The sequence below is a fragment of the Macrobrachium nipponense genome, chromosome 14, assembly GCF_015104395.2.
Source record: "Macrobrachium nipponense isolate FS-2020 chromosome 14, ASM1510439v2, whole genome shotgun sequence".
Lineage (NCBI taxonomy): Eukaryota > Metazoa > Arthropoda > Malacostraca > Decapoda > Palaemonidae > Macrobrachium > Macrobrachium nipponense.
In genome coordinates this window covers 26,226,819-26,244,946 of record NC_087207.1, presented here as the reverse complement: position 1 = coordinate 26,244,946, position 18,128 = coordinate 26,226,819, and the positions used below count along the sequence as shown (strand labels likewise).

Genomic DNA, 18,128 nt, shown 5'->3' with positions numbered 1-18,128 from the left:
CGAGACGGGCCCTTAGAAGTTCCGAAGGAGACTTCTTAGGGGGGGGGGGGTGGGGGGAGGTGACCTTCTTCTTCTTCGCGGAGCCTTAGAAGAAGAAGGGGAAGAGGCGGCAGACGACGACGACGACGAAGAAGACGATGAAGACGACGACGACACCTTCCTCCTCCTCTTCTTCTTCTTCGTCAACCTCCTCAGGACCGACGTCAGATCTGTCATCCAGAGCGGAGCCGGGGCTGCTGTTGCCGAAGCAACAGGGCCCGGACGCACCTGTCCGAACAGATCAGCATCAGGAGCAGCGGCGCCAGGAAGCAGGAACAACGTCAGCAGGTGCAGGCATCACAGGAACGGCAGTAGAGACGGCAGGAGCAGGTACAGGAACGGCAGCAGTGGTCAACGTCACGTCCGTGGACAGCGGCTGGGCAGGTACGGTAGGTACGGCAGGCTGTGCAGGCGGTCCAGATGGACGGACCAGCGGCACAGACATTCTTGGTACTGGTGGGAGGTCCAGGGGCGAGCTCTTCGGGCACACGAAGTCCGGTCGCGGCAGCACGGCAAACCCAGGAGGCGGCATCACACTCCCCCGAGGTACGGCGACTGGCCCCTGCACCGATGTAGTAGGTGTTTACAGAGACCGCGTGCGGGGTGTACACCAGGTGAGGAGGTGAAGCGTAGCCAGGTGTTGTAAGGGTCGTGGTGGTGGTCGTAAACCGTCCGCATGGGTGACCGCCACGGAGCCAGCGAGATGGTAGAGCAGCCCCTGGACACTCGGCACGCCCTGCAGCCAACGATGCCCACACCTGTCCGAGGTCGTCCTTCGCGGCAACCGCACCTGAGGAAGCAAAAGTCGGGTGATTAGGAGGATCCTCTACCCGCTCGCGCGAAGACGAACGGATAGAGGACCCAGAGTACAACTCGACGTCGGGGTATCTAGCGCCCTCCTCCACACTCGACGTCAGGAGAGGAGAAGGACCTAGAAACCCCCCCCCACCCCCCCGAAGGGGAAGGCGCCAAACGTGGAAGTTGAGCGGGCGGCAGGAAAGAAGACGAAGTGTCCGTAACCAAAGGAGTCGCGGGAGAGCTTTCCGACGACTCCTTTGCAGGCCTTCGCTTCTTCCTGCCCTCATACAAAGTCCACTGCGCCTCCCGCGACCAATTATTACAAACTTCACATGGCTCGGCTCGGGTGCATTCGCGCCCCCGACACCGAGCGCACAAATATGAGGGTCAATCTCCGGGAATGAGCGGAACTTTCCGCATTTACGCCCTTCGGTACCCGGGCATAGTCTCCGTGGGGTAGCGAGGCGAGGAGATTCCATCATTGACCAATAACTCCCACAATTATTGGAAAGAGAGAAATGATTGTACTTACAATGATTCTTTCATACACAAACACAACATATACTCAGGAAAGCAAACGACGAGAAGCGGGCAGAGAGCGTCGAACACACACGTCCACTCGCTGTGAGGCCGAAAGCAAAAGTGATTTGTTTACCTCCCAGTCGCGGCTGCTCGCAGCGCCTGTCGGACAAGCAGTTAACTACCGAACCCCTTGTTCGAAAGCTTACGACCTATCCAGCTGCCGCTAGTACCTTCCTATTGTAAAAGGACCGAAGGTTTTGTATGCGTGTCGGAAAAACAAACTGTCTATTCACTAAGCTGAAAAAGATGAAAATCGTATGACTTAAAACACAAAAATGTGTGTAAAAATGACTAAATATTTCTCCCATAAATTCATAACACCATATCTGATAGTTTTAACAAACAAAAGAGATTAACTTACCCTTATAATCTTCGAAAACATGGCTGCTTGACAAATTAGAAACACCAAAAAATGTTTTCTTTACTTCGTGTGAAGGTACATATCCAAGACGATCATCCATCATATTTCCTGTAATTAAATAAATTTGAACACTATAAATATGAGTTATAAGAAAATTACATATGTACACAATTTTTAAATGATTCATTGTTGTGTTAGTTTAAAAAGAAAATGTTATTCTAATCATATACTACATAATAAAAATTTCTTGCTATTAGTTCATGAGTTCCAGTCCAACTTATTCTTGATTGCCTCTATAAATATCCAGCCTATAGAAGAATCCTATCTCTGTACTAGAACAACCTCATTCAGTGTATCTGCAGACAAGAGACAATTAGCTAAATCATTACTTCTGAATGGCTTCTGCCTAAATCCTGCAAAGCTCCTATGGCAGAAAAACAGGTTACTTTTAGGTCCTGACATCACACAAGTGAAGGATCAATTTGCTGATTCTTTCAATAAATTTTTACCTCCTGAAAATTAGCTACCATCAAATCTATCTGGACCTTGTCTGCAATACAAATCCATAAGAAGTTATTCATTAAAAACCTATAATTATATCAGTAAATTGTTGTCAGGCATTCAACTCCTCAGTCACATATCTACCCTTCTATATTAACCCTGAAGAAAACATCCTCACCTTCCTGAAGATTCTCTTCATTGGGAGATCATTCTCGGTAACTATAATCACATCTTTTGCCACAAAATTTGTGACATTCTAAAGTTCCCTTCAAGTTCAAATCTTTCACCTCCACTTCAAGCTCAAATCTTTCACATCAACTCCTTAGATGAACACTTAATATTAAATTCGGGTTAGGTTAGGTAGGGTGGGGTGTCCCTTCCAGGATAGGTAAGGAACTAGGCCCTGAGGTTAGGTGAGGTGAAATCAACTCTTGTTTGTATATTTATTTACCCTTTGTGTTTTCTCCCAGCCAGAAATCCAGCTTTCCAAATGTGATCTCCCAAATATTTGCAAGTCCAAAACGCAATAATAATTTCAAGTAAAATGTTACTGATGGGTCAAATCACTGGTAAGACCATTTTCTTCCCACTGCTAGTGATTTCAACCACAAAAGGAATTACATATAATGTTACCTGGATAGCCAAATTTTGGAAAAAAAAAAAAAAAAAAAAAAAAGGAGTTCTTGAAGATACTGTTTATTAATTCAATTTTTGACTAAACAGTATAGGGAAGGGTGAATATAATGCAGTACAGGTGAGATACTGTGAAATAATTGTCAAGATAATGAGAAATTTACCATCTTTCATTTGTTTTTGCATTCATCCCCGAGGGGCTGGCACTAAACATGGTGGAAGGTCAGCGGATGCCATGTTTAGTGCCCGCACATCAGTGATAAAAGGAAAATATGAACAAAAGACTGTAAATTTAAAATGCAGAGTAAGAGGTCAAGGCTATGGTAGGCATTTCAGAGGAGAATATGAGCTACCCAAACTTTGGAGTGGATGCAGAGTAGGGAGACAGGGGGTGAGTAAACTGGTCATGAAAAGGACCAAACCTAACCTGTCCTAGAATGCTGTGTTCTGATCAAACCTGACCTTACCTTCCTAACATGATTTAGGACACCACCTTGACAAGACCAGGGGGGCTTTGCCCACCTGGACCCCCCAAGGACCACTGAATATCGGGAACAGATTGGCATAAGAAAAAATGACAATTTGTCCAAAATTGCATTTTCCTAACTATACAAACCTGAGGTCCTTTTACAATAGGAAGGTACTAGCGGCAGCTGGATAGGTCGTAAGCTTTCGAACAAGGGTTTATCGGTTAGTTAACTGCTTGTCCGACAGGCGCAGCGCGCTGCGCGACTGGGAGGTAAACAAATCACTTTTGCTTTTGGCCCAAGCAAAAAAACTGCAGAGTGAGGGGTGGCATGAGGGGTGGGGCTATGTGTAAAAGGACCTCAGGTTTTGTATAGTTAGGAAAAATGCAATTTTGGACAAATTGTCATTTGTTCCGACACGGCATACAAACCTTCGGTCCTTTTACAATAGGAAGACTCACTTCTTGGTGGGTGGAATCTGAGTCTTTTGTGAACAGACTGGTGTTCGCCCAACCTTGGAAGCCTCCCTGTCGTAAGACGAGGGAGGGATCCAAGCCTCTGTCCGATTGATCGGGGTGTGCACCGCCGGATCAATGGTCAGACCTCTGGACCGAGTACTAAGAGAGAGGCAAGCTTATCTCTTCGTACCAGCAATGTAAGAACTTGTTCCTGTACAGGAGCAAAGATAAAAGTCATGGTTTTGACTCTTGTAGGCATCCACTTCCCCCCCTTGTAAAGGAAGGAAGTGGGTGGATTATTCTGCTCCTATCCCATAGTGAAACGGGATAGGATGGGGCTCTGTCATATAGCTCACCGCATCTCGTCCTTATCCAGCAGGGTAATGACCGTATCCCTCTACCCACAGGTAGAGGGGTAGAAAAAGATAGAAAGAGAAGCCAGTCACTTTCTCATTCACTATCTATTCATACAGTCACACCAGGACTCGATGCTGTTCAGCCTGCTAGGGTCTGGGTTAGCTAGACGACGTGTTGAGCACCACCACGGGTCCCTAAGGAAACCGATCCAAGGACCTATGGGCAATATCCAAGAGGTATAAGGAAGGTGCCGGTGGTCTGGTTGTACCAGACCCCTGCCTTCCATACCTGCGCCACGGAGAAGTTCTTACGAAACGCCAACGAGGGGCCAATACTTCTGACTTCGTGAGCTCTCGGACGGGGACGTACGGATGTCGTCACTACCATCAGCCTCATACGCCCTCCTGAATACCTCACGCCAGCCAGGACGAAAGAGTGTTCTTGATACTTCTTTTCTTGGTGACCCCGTTGCTAACGAAGAGCGTCGACACTCAGGCCGAGGTGTCGAGTTCTCTTCAGATTAGCGCCGTAGCGTCCTCCCAGGACAAAGCGCATCTCATCCACATCATTATCTGCATGAAGTTTCCCGTTACTCTCTTCGCCGATGCCAGGTCCAGCAAGAAGAGGGTCTTGTGAGTTCCCTGGGTTGGCAAGACCTTTGAGGCTGCTCTTAAGCAAGGAGATCTCGAACGAGTTCGAGATGTCCAATCCCGTCAGTTTCAGGACGAGCGTCAAGGCGGCTCTGTATCCTTTGACTGTGGGAACTTAGAGGAGCTTCCTCGGCGAAGAAAAACGAGGAAAACCGCTACCTGCTGAAGAGTGGCTCTGAGAGGATATAGGCCCCGTCTATGACACCAACCACAGAAGACGGCCGACTTCCCCTGGTACACAGCTGCAGAGGACTGACGGACGTTTCCAGCCATCTCTGTTGCTGCGCTACCGAAAAAAGCTTCTCGTTCGCAAGAGATGGTGGATAACAGCCAGCCGTGAAGACGTAGGGACTGATGCTCGGTGTTACCGCTCGACGTGTGGCTGGGCGAGAAGGTTGTGCCAATGGGGAATTTCTCTCGGTTCTCTTGCGAGAAGAGCCAGCAGGTCCGGATACCAAATGGCCTGTGGCCATTTGGGAGCCATCAGGATCATCCTGAGATTCGGGATGACCAGTGCTCGACTGATCACCTTGCGAATCAGGCTGAACGGGGGAAAGGCATAGGCGAAGAGGTTGTCCCACGGGCGTGTTGAAGAGCGTCCTCTGCAGCTGCCCATGGATCCGGCACGGCCGAGAAGAACACCTGGAGCTTCCTGTTGTGCCGGATGGCGAACAGATCCTCGACTGGATCGCCGCCACAGGTCGAAGAGCCTTTCCGCCACGTCCTGGTGTAGAGACCATTCGGTCCCTATCACCTGATCCCGACGGCTGAGCGTGTCTGCTACTACATTCCTTTCCCTGGAAGTGTAGTCGTGCCGACAGCTCTATTGAGTGCGCCTCGGCCCACTCGTGCACCTGCCGAGTCAACTAATACAACGGGAGAGACACTAGGCCCCCCCTGTTTGTTGACGTAAGCCACCACCGTGGTGTTGACGTACATCAACCCCACTGAGTGTCCCATCAAGCGGTCCTGGAACTCTTGGAGAGCGAGGAACGCTGCCTTGAGTTTCAGTACATTGATGTGAAGGTGCTTGTCGTTCTCGTACCACACTCCTGAAGTCCGCAACTCTTCCAGGTGTGCGCCCCATCCCTCGGTCGATGCGTCTGAGAGCAGCTGCATGTCCCGGGGGGAGAGTGCGCAGAGGCACTCCTCTTAAGGGGTTCCTGTCGTCCAGTCACCCGGCTAGGTCCTGCCTCACCTCCTGTGTCCGTGACAATGGAAAGCTTGGGGGATCCGTCGCCTGTGACCAACTCTCCTTCAGTCTCCCTGAAGAGACCGCAGGTGAAGACGCCCGTTAGGGACTGGCTTCCCGAGTGACGACAGGTGTCCGATCACGACTTGCCATCGCTGAGCTACCTGTTCCTGCCGAGACAGGAACTGGTTGGCTGCCTCCCTGAATCTGCTGATCCGCGAGTCTGCGGTGGTACACCGTCCCGTCGAGGATGAAGCGGAGGTACTTTCTGGAGGACTGATGAATGGGTATTTGTAAATACGCATCCTTCAAGTCCACTGAAAGCATGTAATCGTTCTCCCTGATAGAGTCGAGCACTGCGCGTGCCGTCTCCATCATGAACCGGGTCTGGCGAACCAACCGGTTCAGGGGAGAGAGATCTATCACCGGGCGCCAGCCTCTCGTAGACTTTTCCACCAGGAAGAGTCGGCTGTAAAAGTCCGGTGACTGATCCGTGCCGATTTCTACAGCTCTCTTGCTCAGCATGGTCTTGATCTCCTGTCTCAATGCTACGTCCTTCGATGCCCCTGGAACGTACGCCTGCTGTTGGACCGGGTTGGAGGTGAGGGGTGACCGAGATTCGAAGGTTAATAGATCTCCCTCCCGAAGGACATCTACAATCCAGGTCTCGGCGCCGTGGCGCTGCCAAGTTGCCCAATGGCTGGCCAGGCACCCCCCCACTTCCGGCAGCAGGTGAGGGGGTAACGCCGTCCTTCCCCTGTGAACGTCGTCTGGGTGGGGCTAATCGACACCTGACAGGAGAGAGCCGATACCGCTCCGACTCATTCCAGTCCTCGTCGAGGTCGAAACCTCAGGAGGACCGAAGGGGTATTTTAAATACGGTGTCCGAAGACACGTAGAAACGCCTCTGTCGCAGTAGAGGAGGTGAAGTAGCTTGTTCGACCGTCCAGAACTGAGAGAGCCTTCTTGTCCGGAGACGAGAGACTACCTGGTTCAACCCAGTCGGCAAGCTCCGATCGCGGCAGACCCACCGTCGATTTGGATTCCCTCTCGGGCCCCCAAAACGACTCGAGCCGAGACGTGGCTCTGCTGGTGGGAGCGGCGATCCTTCCCCGAGATCATTGTGCTGACGAATCAGCGCCGTAATAACCTCGACAAAGTCCCTCTGGATCTCGGAAGTCACAGCATCTTGCAGAGTGGACCGTTAAGCCCTTCGAACAAGAGCATATTCCGAGAACCTTCCTCCTAAGAAGGGGGAACAGCGACAGCCCTCTCGGTCTTCCCCATCCACTTGCGCATACGTCCTGGCCGGTCCAAGAACCGTGCCTGGCACGTAGGGCGTTGTGGTGGGATCATGAGGGGGCGCACCCCTCACGATCACTCCTCAATACCTCGCTCCTCCCGGTGTAACCCGAGGAGGTTTGAAGGTACGGGAGAGGCCATACCTGACGCTCCCTCATTGCTCGCTGGCAGCACCAGCAGGCTTTGAGGGCTGCAGGCGATCGTCAAGGAACCCCGCGTGTGGCGATCGAGCTGCAGGCCTCGGTCGAACCGTCTCGCTGTGGAGAACGGCTGGACTGAGCACAGCGGCCCCGATCTCGAGTGTCAGAAGAGCTGGTGCTGGTTGCCGTACCCGGTCGCTTTCTGTGAGAGCGACGGTCAGGCGACCTGCAGGCTCCACTGTCACAGTGAGACCGGTGCTTGTCCTCACGGCACGTCACGTCGCTGGTTCCAGCCGTGGCTGGCACCGGCGAACGGGAGGACCTCTTCCCAGCCTCAGCCCGTGGTCGGTCGTGGACCGTCACGTCCCCGGGTAGCCAGCCGTTCGCCGCAAGAGTGAGAGCTGGTCTTGGGTGAGAGTCGCATAAGCGGCTGTCACCAGTCTTCCGCCCCGTGCCGTGAACCTGACGCTGAGCGGACTCAGAGGTCTGGTTCCTGGCTGCACGGTCGCTGTAGGCGACCGTACACTCGGTACCTCCCGCGAACGAGAGGCCGAGACGGACCCTGATGCAGTGGCAGAACCACTGACACCAGGCGAGGAAGTACCGGTGTTAGCCGGTACCCCTCTGGTCCCCGTAGTCGTCTTCCTTGCGGAAGAAGAGACGGGCCCGCTCCCGAAGGAGCAGGAGGACCAGCGGAAGGAACCCTCCCGTCCCACCGATGAGACGGGGCCCGAGAAGCTCCCGAGGGAGACTTCTTTAGGAGGGAGGAGGCAACCTCTTCTTCCTCAGCCTGTGAAGCCTTAGAAGTCGAAGGGGAAGCTCCGGCAGGCCACCGACGGTACGATGAAGAAAGATGAAGACGACGACGACGACACCTTCCTCCTCTTCTTCGTCAGCTTCCTCAGGACAGACGTAAGATCTGCTATCCAGGGCGGAGCCGGGGCTGCTGTAGCCGAAGCCACAGGGCCCGGACGCACCTGTACAGACAGACCAAAGTCTGGGGTAGTACCACCACGAACAGGGACGACATCAGCAGGTATGGGCATCTCAGGAACGCAGGCACAGCCAGCACGAGCATCGGTAGGGACAGCCAGCGCAGCAACGGCAGGGACAGCCAGCGCAGCAACGACAGGGACAGCCAGCGCAGCAACTGCATGGACAGTCAGCCCAGAATCGGCAGGTACGGCAGGCAGCTGGAGCAGCAGCCAGCAACATCCTGGTACTGGCGGCAGGTCCAGGGGCGAGCTTTAGGGCAGCGGAAGTGTGGTCGCTGCAGCGCGGCAACCACGAGCGGCGGCGGCACGCCCCCCTCTCGGTACGGCGAACGGCACTTCACAGCGGCTGTAGGCAAGACTGTTACCACGTGAGGCGAGTACACCAGGTGAGGAGGGACGTCGTCACCTGGTTGCGTGTCACCACTCCATGGGTGACCGCAGTAGGCCCAGACATAGAACCGCAGCCCCTGGACACTAGCACGCCCTGCAATGGAAGGACGCCCATACCTCACCAAGGTCCACCCTCGTGGCAGTAGCACCTGCGGAAATAACAGTAGTAGCGATTAGTGGGGGGGAAGTCCCCTCGCGCGGGGGGGTGAGCCCTCTCCGAACGAGTGGAAGACCCCTAATACAATTGTACATCGGGCACCGAGCGCCCTCCCCCGCGCTCGACGGATCGGGCGAGGAGAAGAACGCCGATAACCTCCCCCCCCCCAAGGGGAAGGGCCATCTGTGGGAGCTGAGCGGGGGGGGGGGGGGGGGGGGGGGGGGGGGGGGGGGGGGTCTCGTTCCCACCCACGCACAGTACCCATGTACCCAACAACAATATAAGAGCCCGAGAGCAATCGTGCCATCGGCCGAATGCAAGGCATAAGGATCAATTCCCTGACTGAGCGGAACTTGAACCAAATAAATATTGATGCAATCAATAATAAGGAATAAAATGAAAATGCATCTTGCATACGATTCACTTCACAATGAATAAGGGCTCGGATCGAGCGCATTTGCGCCCTAGGTACCGAGCGCAAGGGTGAAAGGATCAATTCCTTACCTTTATGGATCAAGGTTTCTGGAAACCTTGATCCATAATGAATTGATGCAATCAAAAAAAAAAATATGAAAATGAAAAGACTACTGCGCTTGCGATTTCACTTCATACAAATAAAAAGGGGAAGGATCAATTCCCGGGAATAGCGGAAACATTGATCCCAGTAAACAATGCAATCTCAATAAAAAATGAAAATGAAAAAGAACTGCACTTGCGATTTCACTTCATTCAAAATAAAAAGGGGGAAGGATCAATTTCCGGGTAAGCTCGGAAACTGATCCAAAATGAGTATTGCTACAATCAAAAATAATATATGAAAATGAAAAAGAATACTGTACTTGCGATTCCACTTCCATACTGAATAAGTTTCCGTGCCGAGCGCATTCGTTCGGCAACGGGCATACAGGTCAAAAAAAATATAAATGAAAAGAGCACTTACTTACGATTTTCATCTACACATTTCCAACCCATCTACGCTCGGAGCGAGCGCTCCCGCCCTCGGCACCGAGCATACACAATACGAGGATCATTTCTGGGAAAATGAATTCCCGCACTTACGCCCTTCAGTCCCGGCACTCGGGTAATCGGAGGGCGTGGTGACACCAAGATCCTTTAATTCACAATTGAATTCAATGAAATGATTGTACTTACAATTCAGTTTCACTAGATAATTAGAAAAAGAAAAACACAATCATGCGAAAGCAAACGACGATGAAGCGGGCAGAGAGCGATGATACACGTCCACACGCCAGCAGGCCGAAAGCAAAAGTGATTTGTTTACCTCCCAGTCGCGCGCGCGCGCGCGCCTGTCGGACAAGCAGTTAACTACCGAACCCCTTGTTCGAAAGCTTACGACCTATCCAGCTGCCGCTAGTACCTTCCTATTGTAAAAGGACCGAAGGTTTGTATGCCGTGTCGGAACAATTCAAATTTTTTCACAAGTTCCAGCATTGGCTATAGGGTAAAATACTGAATAGCCAGCTTCTACCATGGTGCAACCACCTTTCCGAAAAAGTACTTTTGCACGTCCTGTAACCCAGGATAGACATTAGTCAAGAGCTAGCGTCCGTCGAAGCAACACCTAAAGACCTCTGCTTTCCTCTCAAAATAAGGTTTTTCTCACAAGTCACAAATTAAGACCATAATTTCCAATTTTCAGGAAGGTGGTCGTGCTATGGTAGAGGCCGGCCATTTGGTACATATTTTACCCTAGTAAGTACAACCTAAGCAAAACAACATTAACCTAACCTTTCTTAGAGCATCATGCCTTGACCTAAACAGAATTTATCTTCCTAAAGTGACTTAGGACACCATACCATGACCTGGCCTGGGGGCACTTGCATTTCCCCCCTGCCCCCCCAGTAGTAACACTTGACATCACACGTATGAACTGGCCTAGGGTACCCTTTAGTGGTAATAGGTCCAAATTACCAACAACTAGCCTGTCTCCCTATAGAGTAATGCATTGCTGTGCAGGCATTTGCACGGACTAATGAGCCACTTTCTCACTCAATATTTAATCGGTGAAACAAAAATATACTTCAATATTTAAGCATACCATTCAAAAGATTGAAGTTTCGTCAACAAATTGAGACACTATATGAAACCGCCATACGAGCTAAAATAAGCATGTAAGGTCTTCATAAAATGTTTTCAAGGCAGTTTTTTAATCCAATATGGTGTGCCTCGTCTCGCGGACACCAGGCATACACTGGCGGACACGTCCTTCCCAACCTTCCCAGCGCTCATTTAAAGAATTATTTGTGTATCTATGTAATGTTTATTGCTTTTACTCAATATTGCAGTTGTAATCAGCACAATAAAACAACATTTTGTAGCCTATACTAGTGAAAGTATGAGACGTCTTATTCCCGCTATCATGTTTTGAACTGAAATGCATTTTTACCTTGTCATCGGTGGTTTTATCCTTATTGCCATCACAAATGAATCTCCACAGTGCTTATTTGATTGCAATTTTACACATTCCGTTTTTAATTCACTCCAAATTCTACTTAAAATACATGAGTTTGTTCATAGCAGGAATAATTTTGAATCTAGCAGACGACGGGTTAGTGAATTTTTAATGACAAAAAAAAAAAAAAAATTTTTTGCTAGCACTTTTCAATTATTTAAGTCTATATTGCTATTTTGAATTTTTTAAAAATTTGTAATTGTATGGCTGAAATAATTAGTTTATAATTTTTAATAATTGTAAGACTGAAACAAATGTAATCTTTAATGCATGCTAGGGATGCCAGTCATCGTTGCCGACACTGATGCCTTTAAAAACTGTTTCCATGAATTCTAGATGTCATAGTAATGCAATAATGATTAAATTGCTCTACTATTTATGTATATATGTATATTACAAATAGATACGCTAAATTCACTTATTTCCACTGTTTTTTGTAAGTCTTATCCCAAGTCTGGAGAGTAAACATATAAAATAACTGGCAACACTATAGCCATACCACAGCAAAACCGATGAAATTTGTGTTAGGAATCTGGTTACTTTTACAACAACAAATACTTTCATATGAATTATCATGCATATGTAATAAATATATGCAATTCATATCCTTAATCTGGTCTTTAACTGATTATTTAAATGTTATCTACCACACTCTTCTTCTTCCCGAACAAACTAGCTATGTTTTCCCGGCAGGGGCTAATACACCTTGTCCTTTAAGATTATTGTGAATAAAGTGTCCCAGCATCTATGGATACAAGTGGAGCGCGGATTTATCACAGAAAATTGAAAGTTTATGGACAGAAGTGACCCCGCAAACACAGAGATGGCGTCAATCTTCTACATGTAAAGTGTTAGTATAGGGTAGAACACCACGGCAGGCCAACCCTCATCACGGTGGACGGGTCTTATTCACTCGATATTTAATTGGTGAAACAAGAATACAATTGCAACTCTAAGCATACCATTTAAAAGACTGAAGTTTCATCAACATAATGTGATATATGAAAGCCCCATACGAACTAAAATAAGCATGTGAGCTCTTCGTAAAATATGTTTTCAAGGCAGTTTTGAAATCCAATATGGCGGCTACGTTTTGCATGGAAGGTTCTCATCAGTGACGGCCACCATCTTTCCCCAGCCTTCCCAGCACTCATTTGAACAATGTTAGCGTATATATGTAACGTTTATTGATCTTACTCAAGGTTGCAGTTGTAATCAGCACAATAAAACAACATTTTGTTGCCTATATTAGTGAAAGTATGAAACTTGTTATTCCCGGGGTTATGGTTGGAACTGAATTCATTCTTACCTTGTAATCGGTGGTTTTTATCCTTACTGCCATCACAACTGAAACTCCACAGTGCTTATTTGATTGTAATTATACACATTTTGGTCTTAATTCACTCCACAGTGCACTTGAACCACGCTGTGGTTCCTGGTTCCTAAGCACTCACTCCGCAAACACAGTTACGAGCAGCAGACGACAACACTGATTATGAGATGCAAAGCTTTATTCCCTTAATTGTTTACTTTACTCAATATTTAGTTTAACTTTACTTCAAAATGTTTATTTAATTCATGTCTATTATCCCTTTTTTGCAACCAAATTAACCCCCAAAAATTACAAATGTTTCGGATGTATACTTACGAGCAGACGACGTGAGGAAAAATGACTCATCGTTGCCAATCTAGTGGAGCGTCACACATACGCCGATGCATTTACAAACTGTTTCAATGAATTCTAGTTGTCATAGTAATGCAGTAATGATAAAATTGCTGTAATATGTACGTATATATAATACAAATAGATACGCTAATTTCACTTATTTCCCCGGTTTTGTGTAAGTCTTATACCTAGTTTGGAGGGTAAACGCATACCAATTGACAACACTGATAAACAATTGAAGAGCGCAAAACGCCGCAAAGAATGCCGTAGTCCCCTTGAATAAGTGCTGGTAAGAGGTTGGTTTACGATTGTTGTGATGAAAGTGCCCCAGCGTCTATGGGTACAAGTGGTGTGCAGATTTAGCACAGGAAATGGGAAGTTTGTTGACACAAGCGACTCCATAAACATCAAGATGGCGTCAATCTTCGAAACATTTTTAGTTGTAAGTAAAAATTTCTAAAGCGTTTTGGTGAGATTTCCACTGCCGTAGCCACCCTTTTCACTACCCTCTGTTTAAATCTTAATATTTGGCCTTAAATTCTAACTTTGGAGAAAATACTTACTTTGAAAGGAGAGTAGAGGTCTTTAGCTCCGTTTCTCACCAACAACAAGTCGCGACTGATGCCCATCTCCGGTGTCAGGACGTGTTATAATGTACTTTTTCGGAGGGTGGCAAGCGTTGATTGTAGGTGGCCTGTTTGGCCTGCTGTGATGTTTTACCCTAGTAAGTACAATTTCAAAAGTGTCATGGAGGTAAGCTGCACTTTGCATGGCTAGACTTTCATTAACTTCTGTTTAACAGGAAATTATGGCATTATTTTGTGACTTTAAAGAAAACACTTACCTACTTCGAGAGGAAAGTAGAAGACTCAATCTGTTGTTTCCATGCTGTTTGGGTTAGTATGACTGTTTTGGGTAAGTGTCTGCGCAGCAGTACAGTGTCCCACTGTTCGCACAGCAATGCATTACCCCACTATACCTAACCTAACCTAGGATGCCATGTTATAACCTTGCTGAGGGGGGGAGGGGGGAGGTGGGAGGTGGGGTACACCCTTGGAAATTCATGATACCTTATGCTACACCGACCGACTACCTTAAATTGGGGCATCATCATTTTGACCCTCAACCTACTAGGTACTACTTAAGAAATCCTTGGATAAACGCATAAGGAGGCGATGCTGGGTATGCTCCACCTTAGTTGGTGTTGGTAAGTTCCACCTCCTCCTATGTTTATCATAAAAGTAAGCATACCTAGGGTAATTTACGTAAAAGTAAGCAGAAGGTAGGTAAACAATCGAGTAGACTGGCTACGGCCACCTTAACCGCGTTCGGACCCATCTTCAGAAAAAAGTAGGTACTTTAACACATCCTGACACCGGAGATGGACACCAGTCACGAGTCTCCCACGACCTATGACTCGTGACTGGTGCCCATCTCCGGTGTCAGGACGTGTTAAAAGTACTTTTTCTGAAGGTGGGTCCGAACACGGTTAAGGTGGCCATAGGTAGGTACCTATTTCTATATAAGCATAAAAGAACAAAATTTACCGGTTATTTCTCGATCCAAGTTATCATCACAGGTAAATTGAGGCCACAGCAACACAGCAGTGGCAATTGAAAAATGGCAATAGTGATACCGTTTAATGGCAGTCTCTAGGAACCAGGGACGCCGTCGCGGTCGCCCCCCGCTTGTTGTGGTAGTAATAGGAGGACCTTCCTTTGCAACGGCTCTCTCACTCGTTCTGGTTCACAACTGTCGTTATGCTTCCCTTTCGTGTTATTTATTATATTGTAACTTCATATGCCTTTGGAAAATTCCTTGATGTTCTCATTTTCTCCTACTGAATCGCAACCTACGTACGCCAAGCTTGGACGAAATCTTACGTTTCAGACAAATGTATCTTTTCAGTTTGTTGCGTCTATACGAGAAGGAACCTCTACAACGTGAAATATATGCGTTTCTCTATTCCTGTATATCAGATATACGCATGAAAACAAATTTTAAAAACAAAAGTTCCTTAGACTATATTTGTTTACCAATAAATCATTCTTATCCAACTATACGTCCTTTCTTAAAACTCATCTGGTTGTGTAGCTAGTGTTTTGTCTGCACTTTATGTCGTCCTAAGTCATGATTAAGAATGTATTTAGCCGTTAAATCAATCACGCAGACTTTAACCACCATATTAACTGGATTAGAGCACACGACAACATTAGTGTAATCAGGGCTAATTAAGATCTCAACAAAAGGGCTGTTTTAAACTGGAACTCGTAGTACAGTAGAGAGTGTTACATCAGGTGAGAGAACATTTGAACATTGCGCACCAAGACTATACAGCAAAATGCCTTCTGAAGTGAAGATCATACAAGAAGAAAGCAAATTTAGAAAAAAAAAAATTAAAGACCCCTGTTCCAAAGAAACTACGACAGTGACGAGAAAACACTAAAAGCCAATTACAAAATATGAGAAGACACTAATTTTGAAAACGTGCAAGGGCCCGACAAAGGAATTATCCTGTGAAGGGCTGTACATAAAGCCAAAGTGAACGTTTTTACAACCTTGGTACATTTTTACTTTTACAAATTGTATATAAAATGATAAAATGAAATCCATACTTATCTCGATATTTTAAAGAATATCTTGGGTAACATTTTCCTTTTCCAAAATCTAGATGAAAAGTACTAAGTTTTGAAATGTAATCTGTAGTTATCTCTTGAACATTTCTATACTTTTCTTGACGAAGACTTACATTTTACCACTTTTTCTGCACAATTATATGATGTCGCACATTGCACAATTAGTCTACTAAACGTGTGTACGATACAGAGGTGGGGATGGTGTCTTTAAAAACTAGGCCTAGCCTACTACTTTGCAACATTTTCGGGAAATTGATTGTTTTATTTATCGAACTCTTGTCACTCGTGGAAATTTTACGATGCAAAAATTAATAGATAAACGGATGTTTACATATTCAGGTCTTCTCAAATAAAAATAAAGGTCACGCTACCAAAACAATTGTTGTAAAACCCATATATACACAAAAGCACGTTCGGTCTACTTTTGTTATGCCAGTTTTAAAAAAAGACAGCTCTTGCTTGTTCTTATTCTTACCAGTCTATAAGGAACATTTTCGGATGCTTCTCGCTTCTGGACATGGAAATCGATGTCGGTAACGAAACAGTGCATTGATTCTTGTCTTTTTCTTTTTTTTTTTTTAAGGCTGGAGCTAGCTAGTATTCGGATCCGAAATGCGTTATCTAGTTCACAGTCTGAGACGAATCCTGTAATTAATTACTTTTCCCAGTTTCGTTCTCGTTATGCGTAAGCTAGCTGGGCCTTTGGTACGGGTTGTTACAGAGTCGACAGGAATGAAGATAAAAACATCTGCTTCTACCAGGCTTCACTTTTGATTTTTTTAAATCCTTTTCAGTTTAAAACAGAGCAGGTATTTTTGAAAGATATTAATAAAAATAAGATCTTTCGTAGCAGGTCACAGCGGGTGATTGAGATGCAGCACTCGGGAGAAAATGCTGTTGTGAATGGACAATTGTAATTATAATACAATAAAATACATAGAAATGTATACACGGAGAAGAAAACTTTCCCGATCGGCGGAAATGTTTTTCCTAATTTGTCAAACATGACGAAAACTAGCAGTAGCACTAGTACTGATACGACTTTTCCTTTGAAAAGGCTCCAGAGTACTTATATGTCCTAAGGAGATCTTAAATGCTAAGGTAATAGTTCGGTCCGGCACTCCCTGTAACCCTACGCGGTTTCCCGCTATGACGTATGAGAAGTAAACAGTCATTTCATGTTAATAAGTAATACGCATTTCTCCTCCCCCGTCCAGCCCACTTAACCAAAGGAAGTGCATTTTCTGAGAGAGAGAAAAAAGATGGGATTTTTCTTAGACAGTGACCCCTCCGGGTTTTAACCCGGTATGTATCCAACTTTCCGGCGCCTTTGGTACAAGCCCGTTGGGATGACCGGAAAAACAAACAAAAGACTGTCAGTATCATAAAGATAATGACACCCTAGAGATATCAGTCCTAGGTAACGAACTCCGAACTCTCTTGGAAAGATCCAAAACAAGTATTGTTAGTCGTGCCTTGATTTTAAGTTCTCCAGATTTTAATTGATCTTGATTCAAAATGCATCGTTCACATTAATCTGTATTATCTTGTGGTTTAAGAATCTATCACTCAAGAATACGCTCGTTGCCTTGCTTTTTTGCGGAAACAGTCGCTGACTACAAGTGAGAAAGCACCCAGTTTTTCTTCCGGGACATAAGAGAACTTTGACCCGGTCTTTCCAGTTAGCTAAGAATATTGAATTAGATATAAAACATTATTAATACGTTATTAGAGGACTTACTACTTTTCCACTTCTAGTAGTACCACACAGCATAGTTATGTGACTTTGTAGTTTACTGTCATAAGTTAGCTACATCCGGATGGGAATTTTTTTTTTTTTCTTTTACTACGTTCTCACTTCAATGTGCTGTTTGGAAAAAAGTCAAAAGTTGCAGTATGGCGACGAATTAAAAGGCTTCCAAACTGCTGTTGTGAAACATTATCTGTGAATGATTTATGCTACTTTCATATATCTATATTATGTGTGACTGCAACGTTCATGATCAGTTTAGAACTTTGTTATATATATATATATATATAATATATTATAATATATATATATCTATATATATATATATTATATATATATATATATATATTATCGTTAGTTTGGCCTGCTGCAAATTTGTTTTGTTGTTTAATGAATTGGTTCTTGGCATGTAAATAAATTTAAAAAAGTCTATAAATGCAAAAACACGAGTCAGCTTTCGATCTGATCTTAGAATTAACTATAGGACTACTTACTTACTTTGGGGTCAAGGACACCAAACGGAAGTACCCAGGTGTGGTGGGTCCTACTTGCTGCTGGGTGGAACGGTCAAGGTCCATAAT

General features: G+C 46.2%; 1 protein-coding gene across 2 annotated transcripts in view; it reads right to left on the bottom strand.

Annotated features, from left to right (window-relative positions):
- LOC135226424 (telomerase reverse transcriptase-like) overlaps positions 1-14,893 on the bottom strand; it is a 28,190-nt gene extending 13,297 nt beyond the window's left edge. The window contains exons 1-2 of one of the 2 annotated variants that reach the window (XM_064265963.1): positions 14,709-14,893; positions 1,781-1,888 (exon numbers count right to left, since the gene is read on the bottom strand). In XM_064265963.1, the coding sequence (XP_064122033.1) occupies positions 1,781-1,883 (103 nt within the window). In that variant the 5' untranslated portion in view covers positions 1,884-1,888; positions 14,709-14,893. Of the gene's footprint in view, positions 1-1,780; positions 1,889-11,429; positions 11,581-14,708 lie in introns of those variants that run through there. The other variant, XM_064265964.1, reaches the window with a different exon arrangement.
- Positions 14,894-18,128: the final 3,235 nt, after the last annotated feature.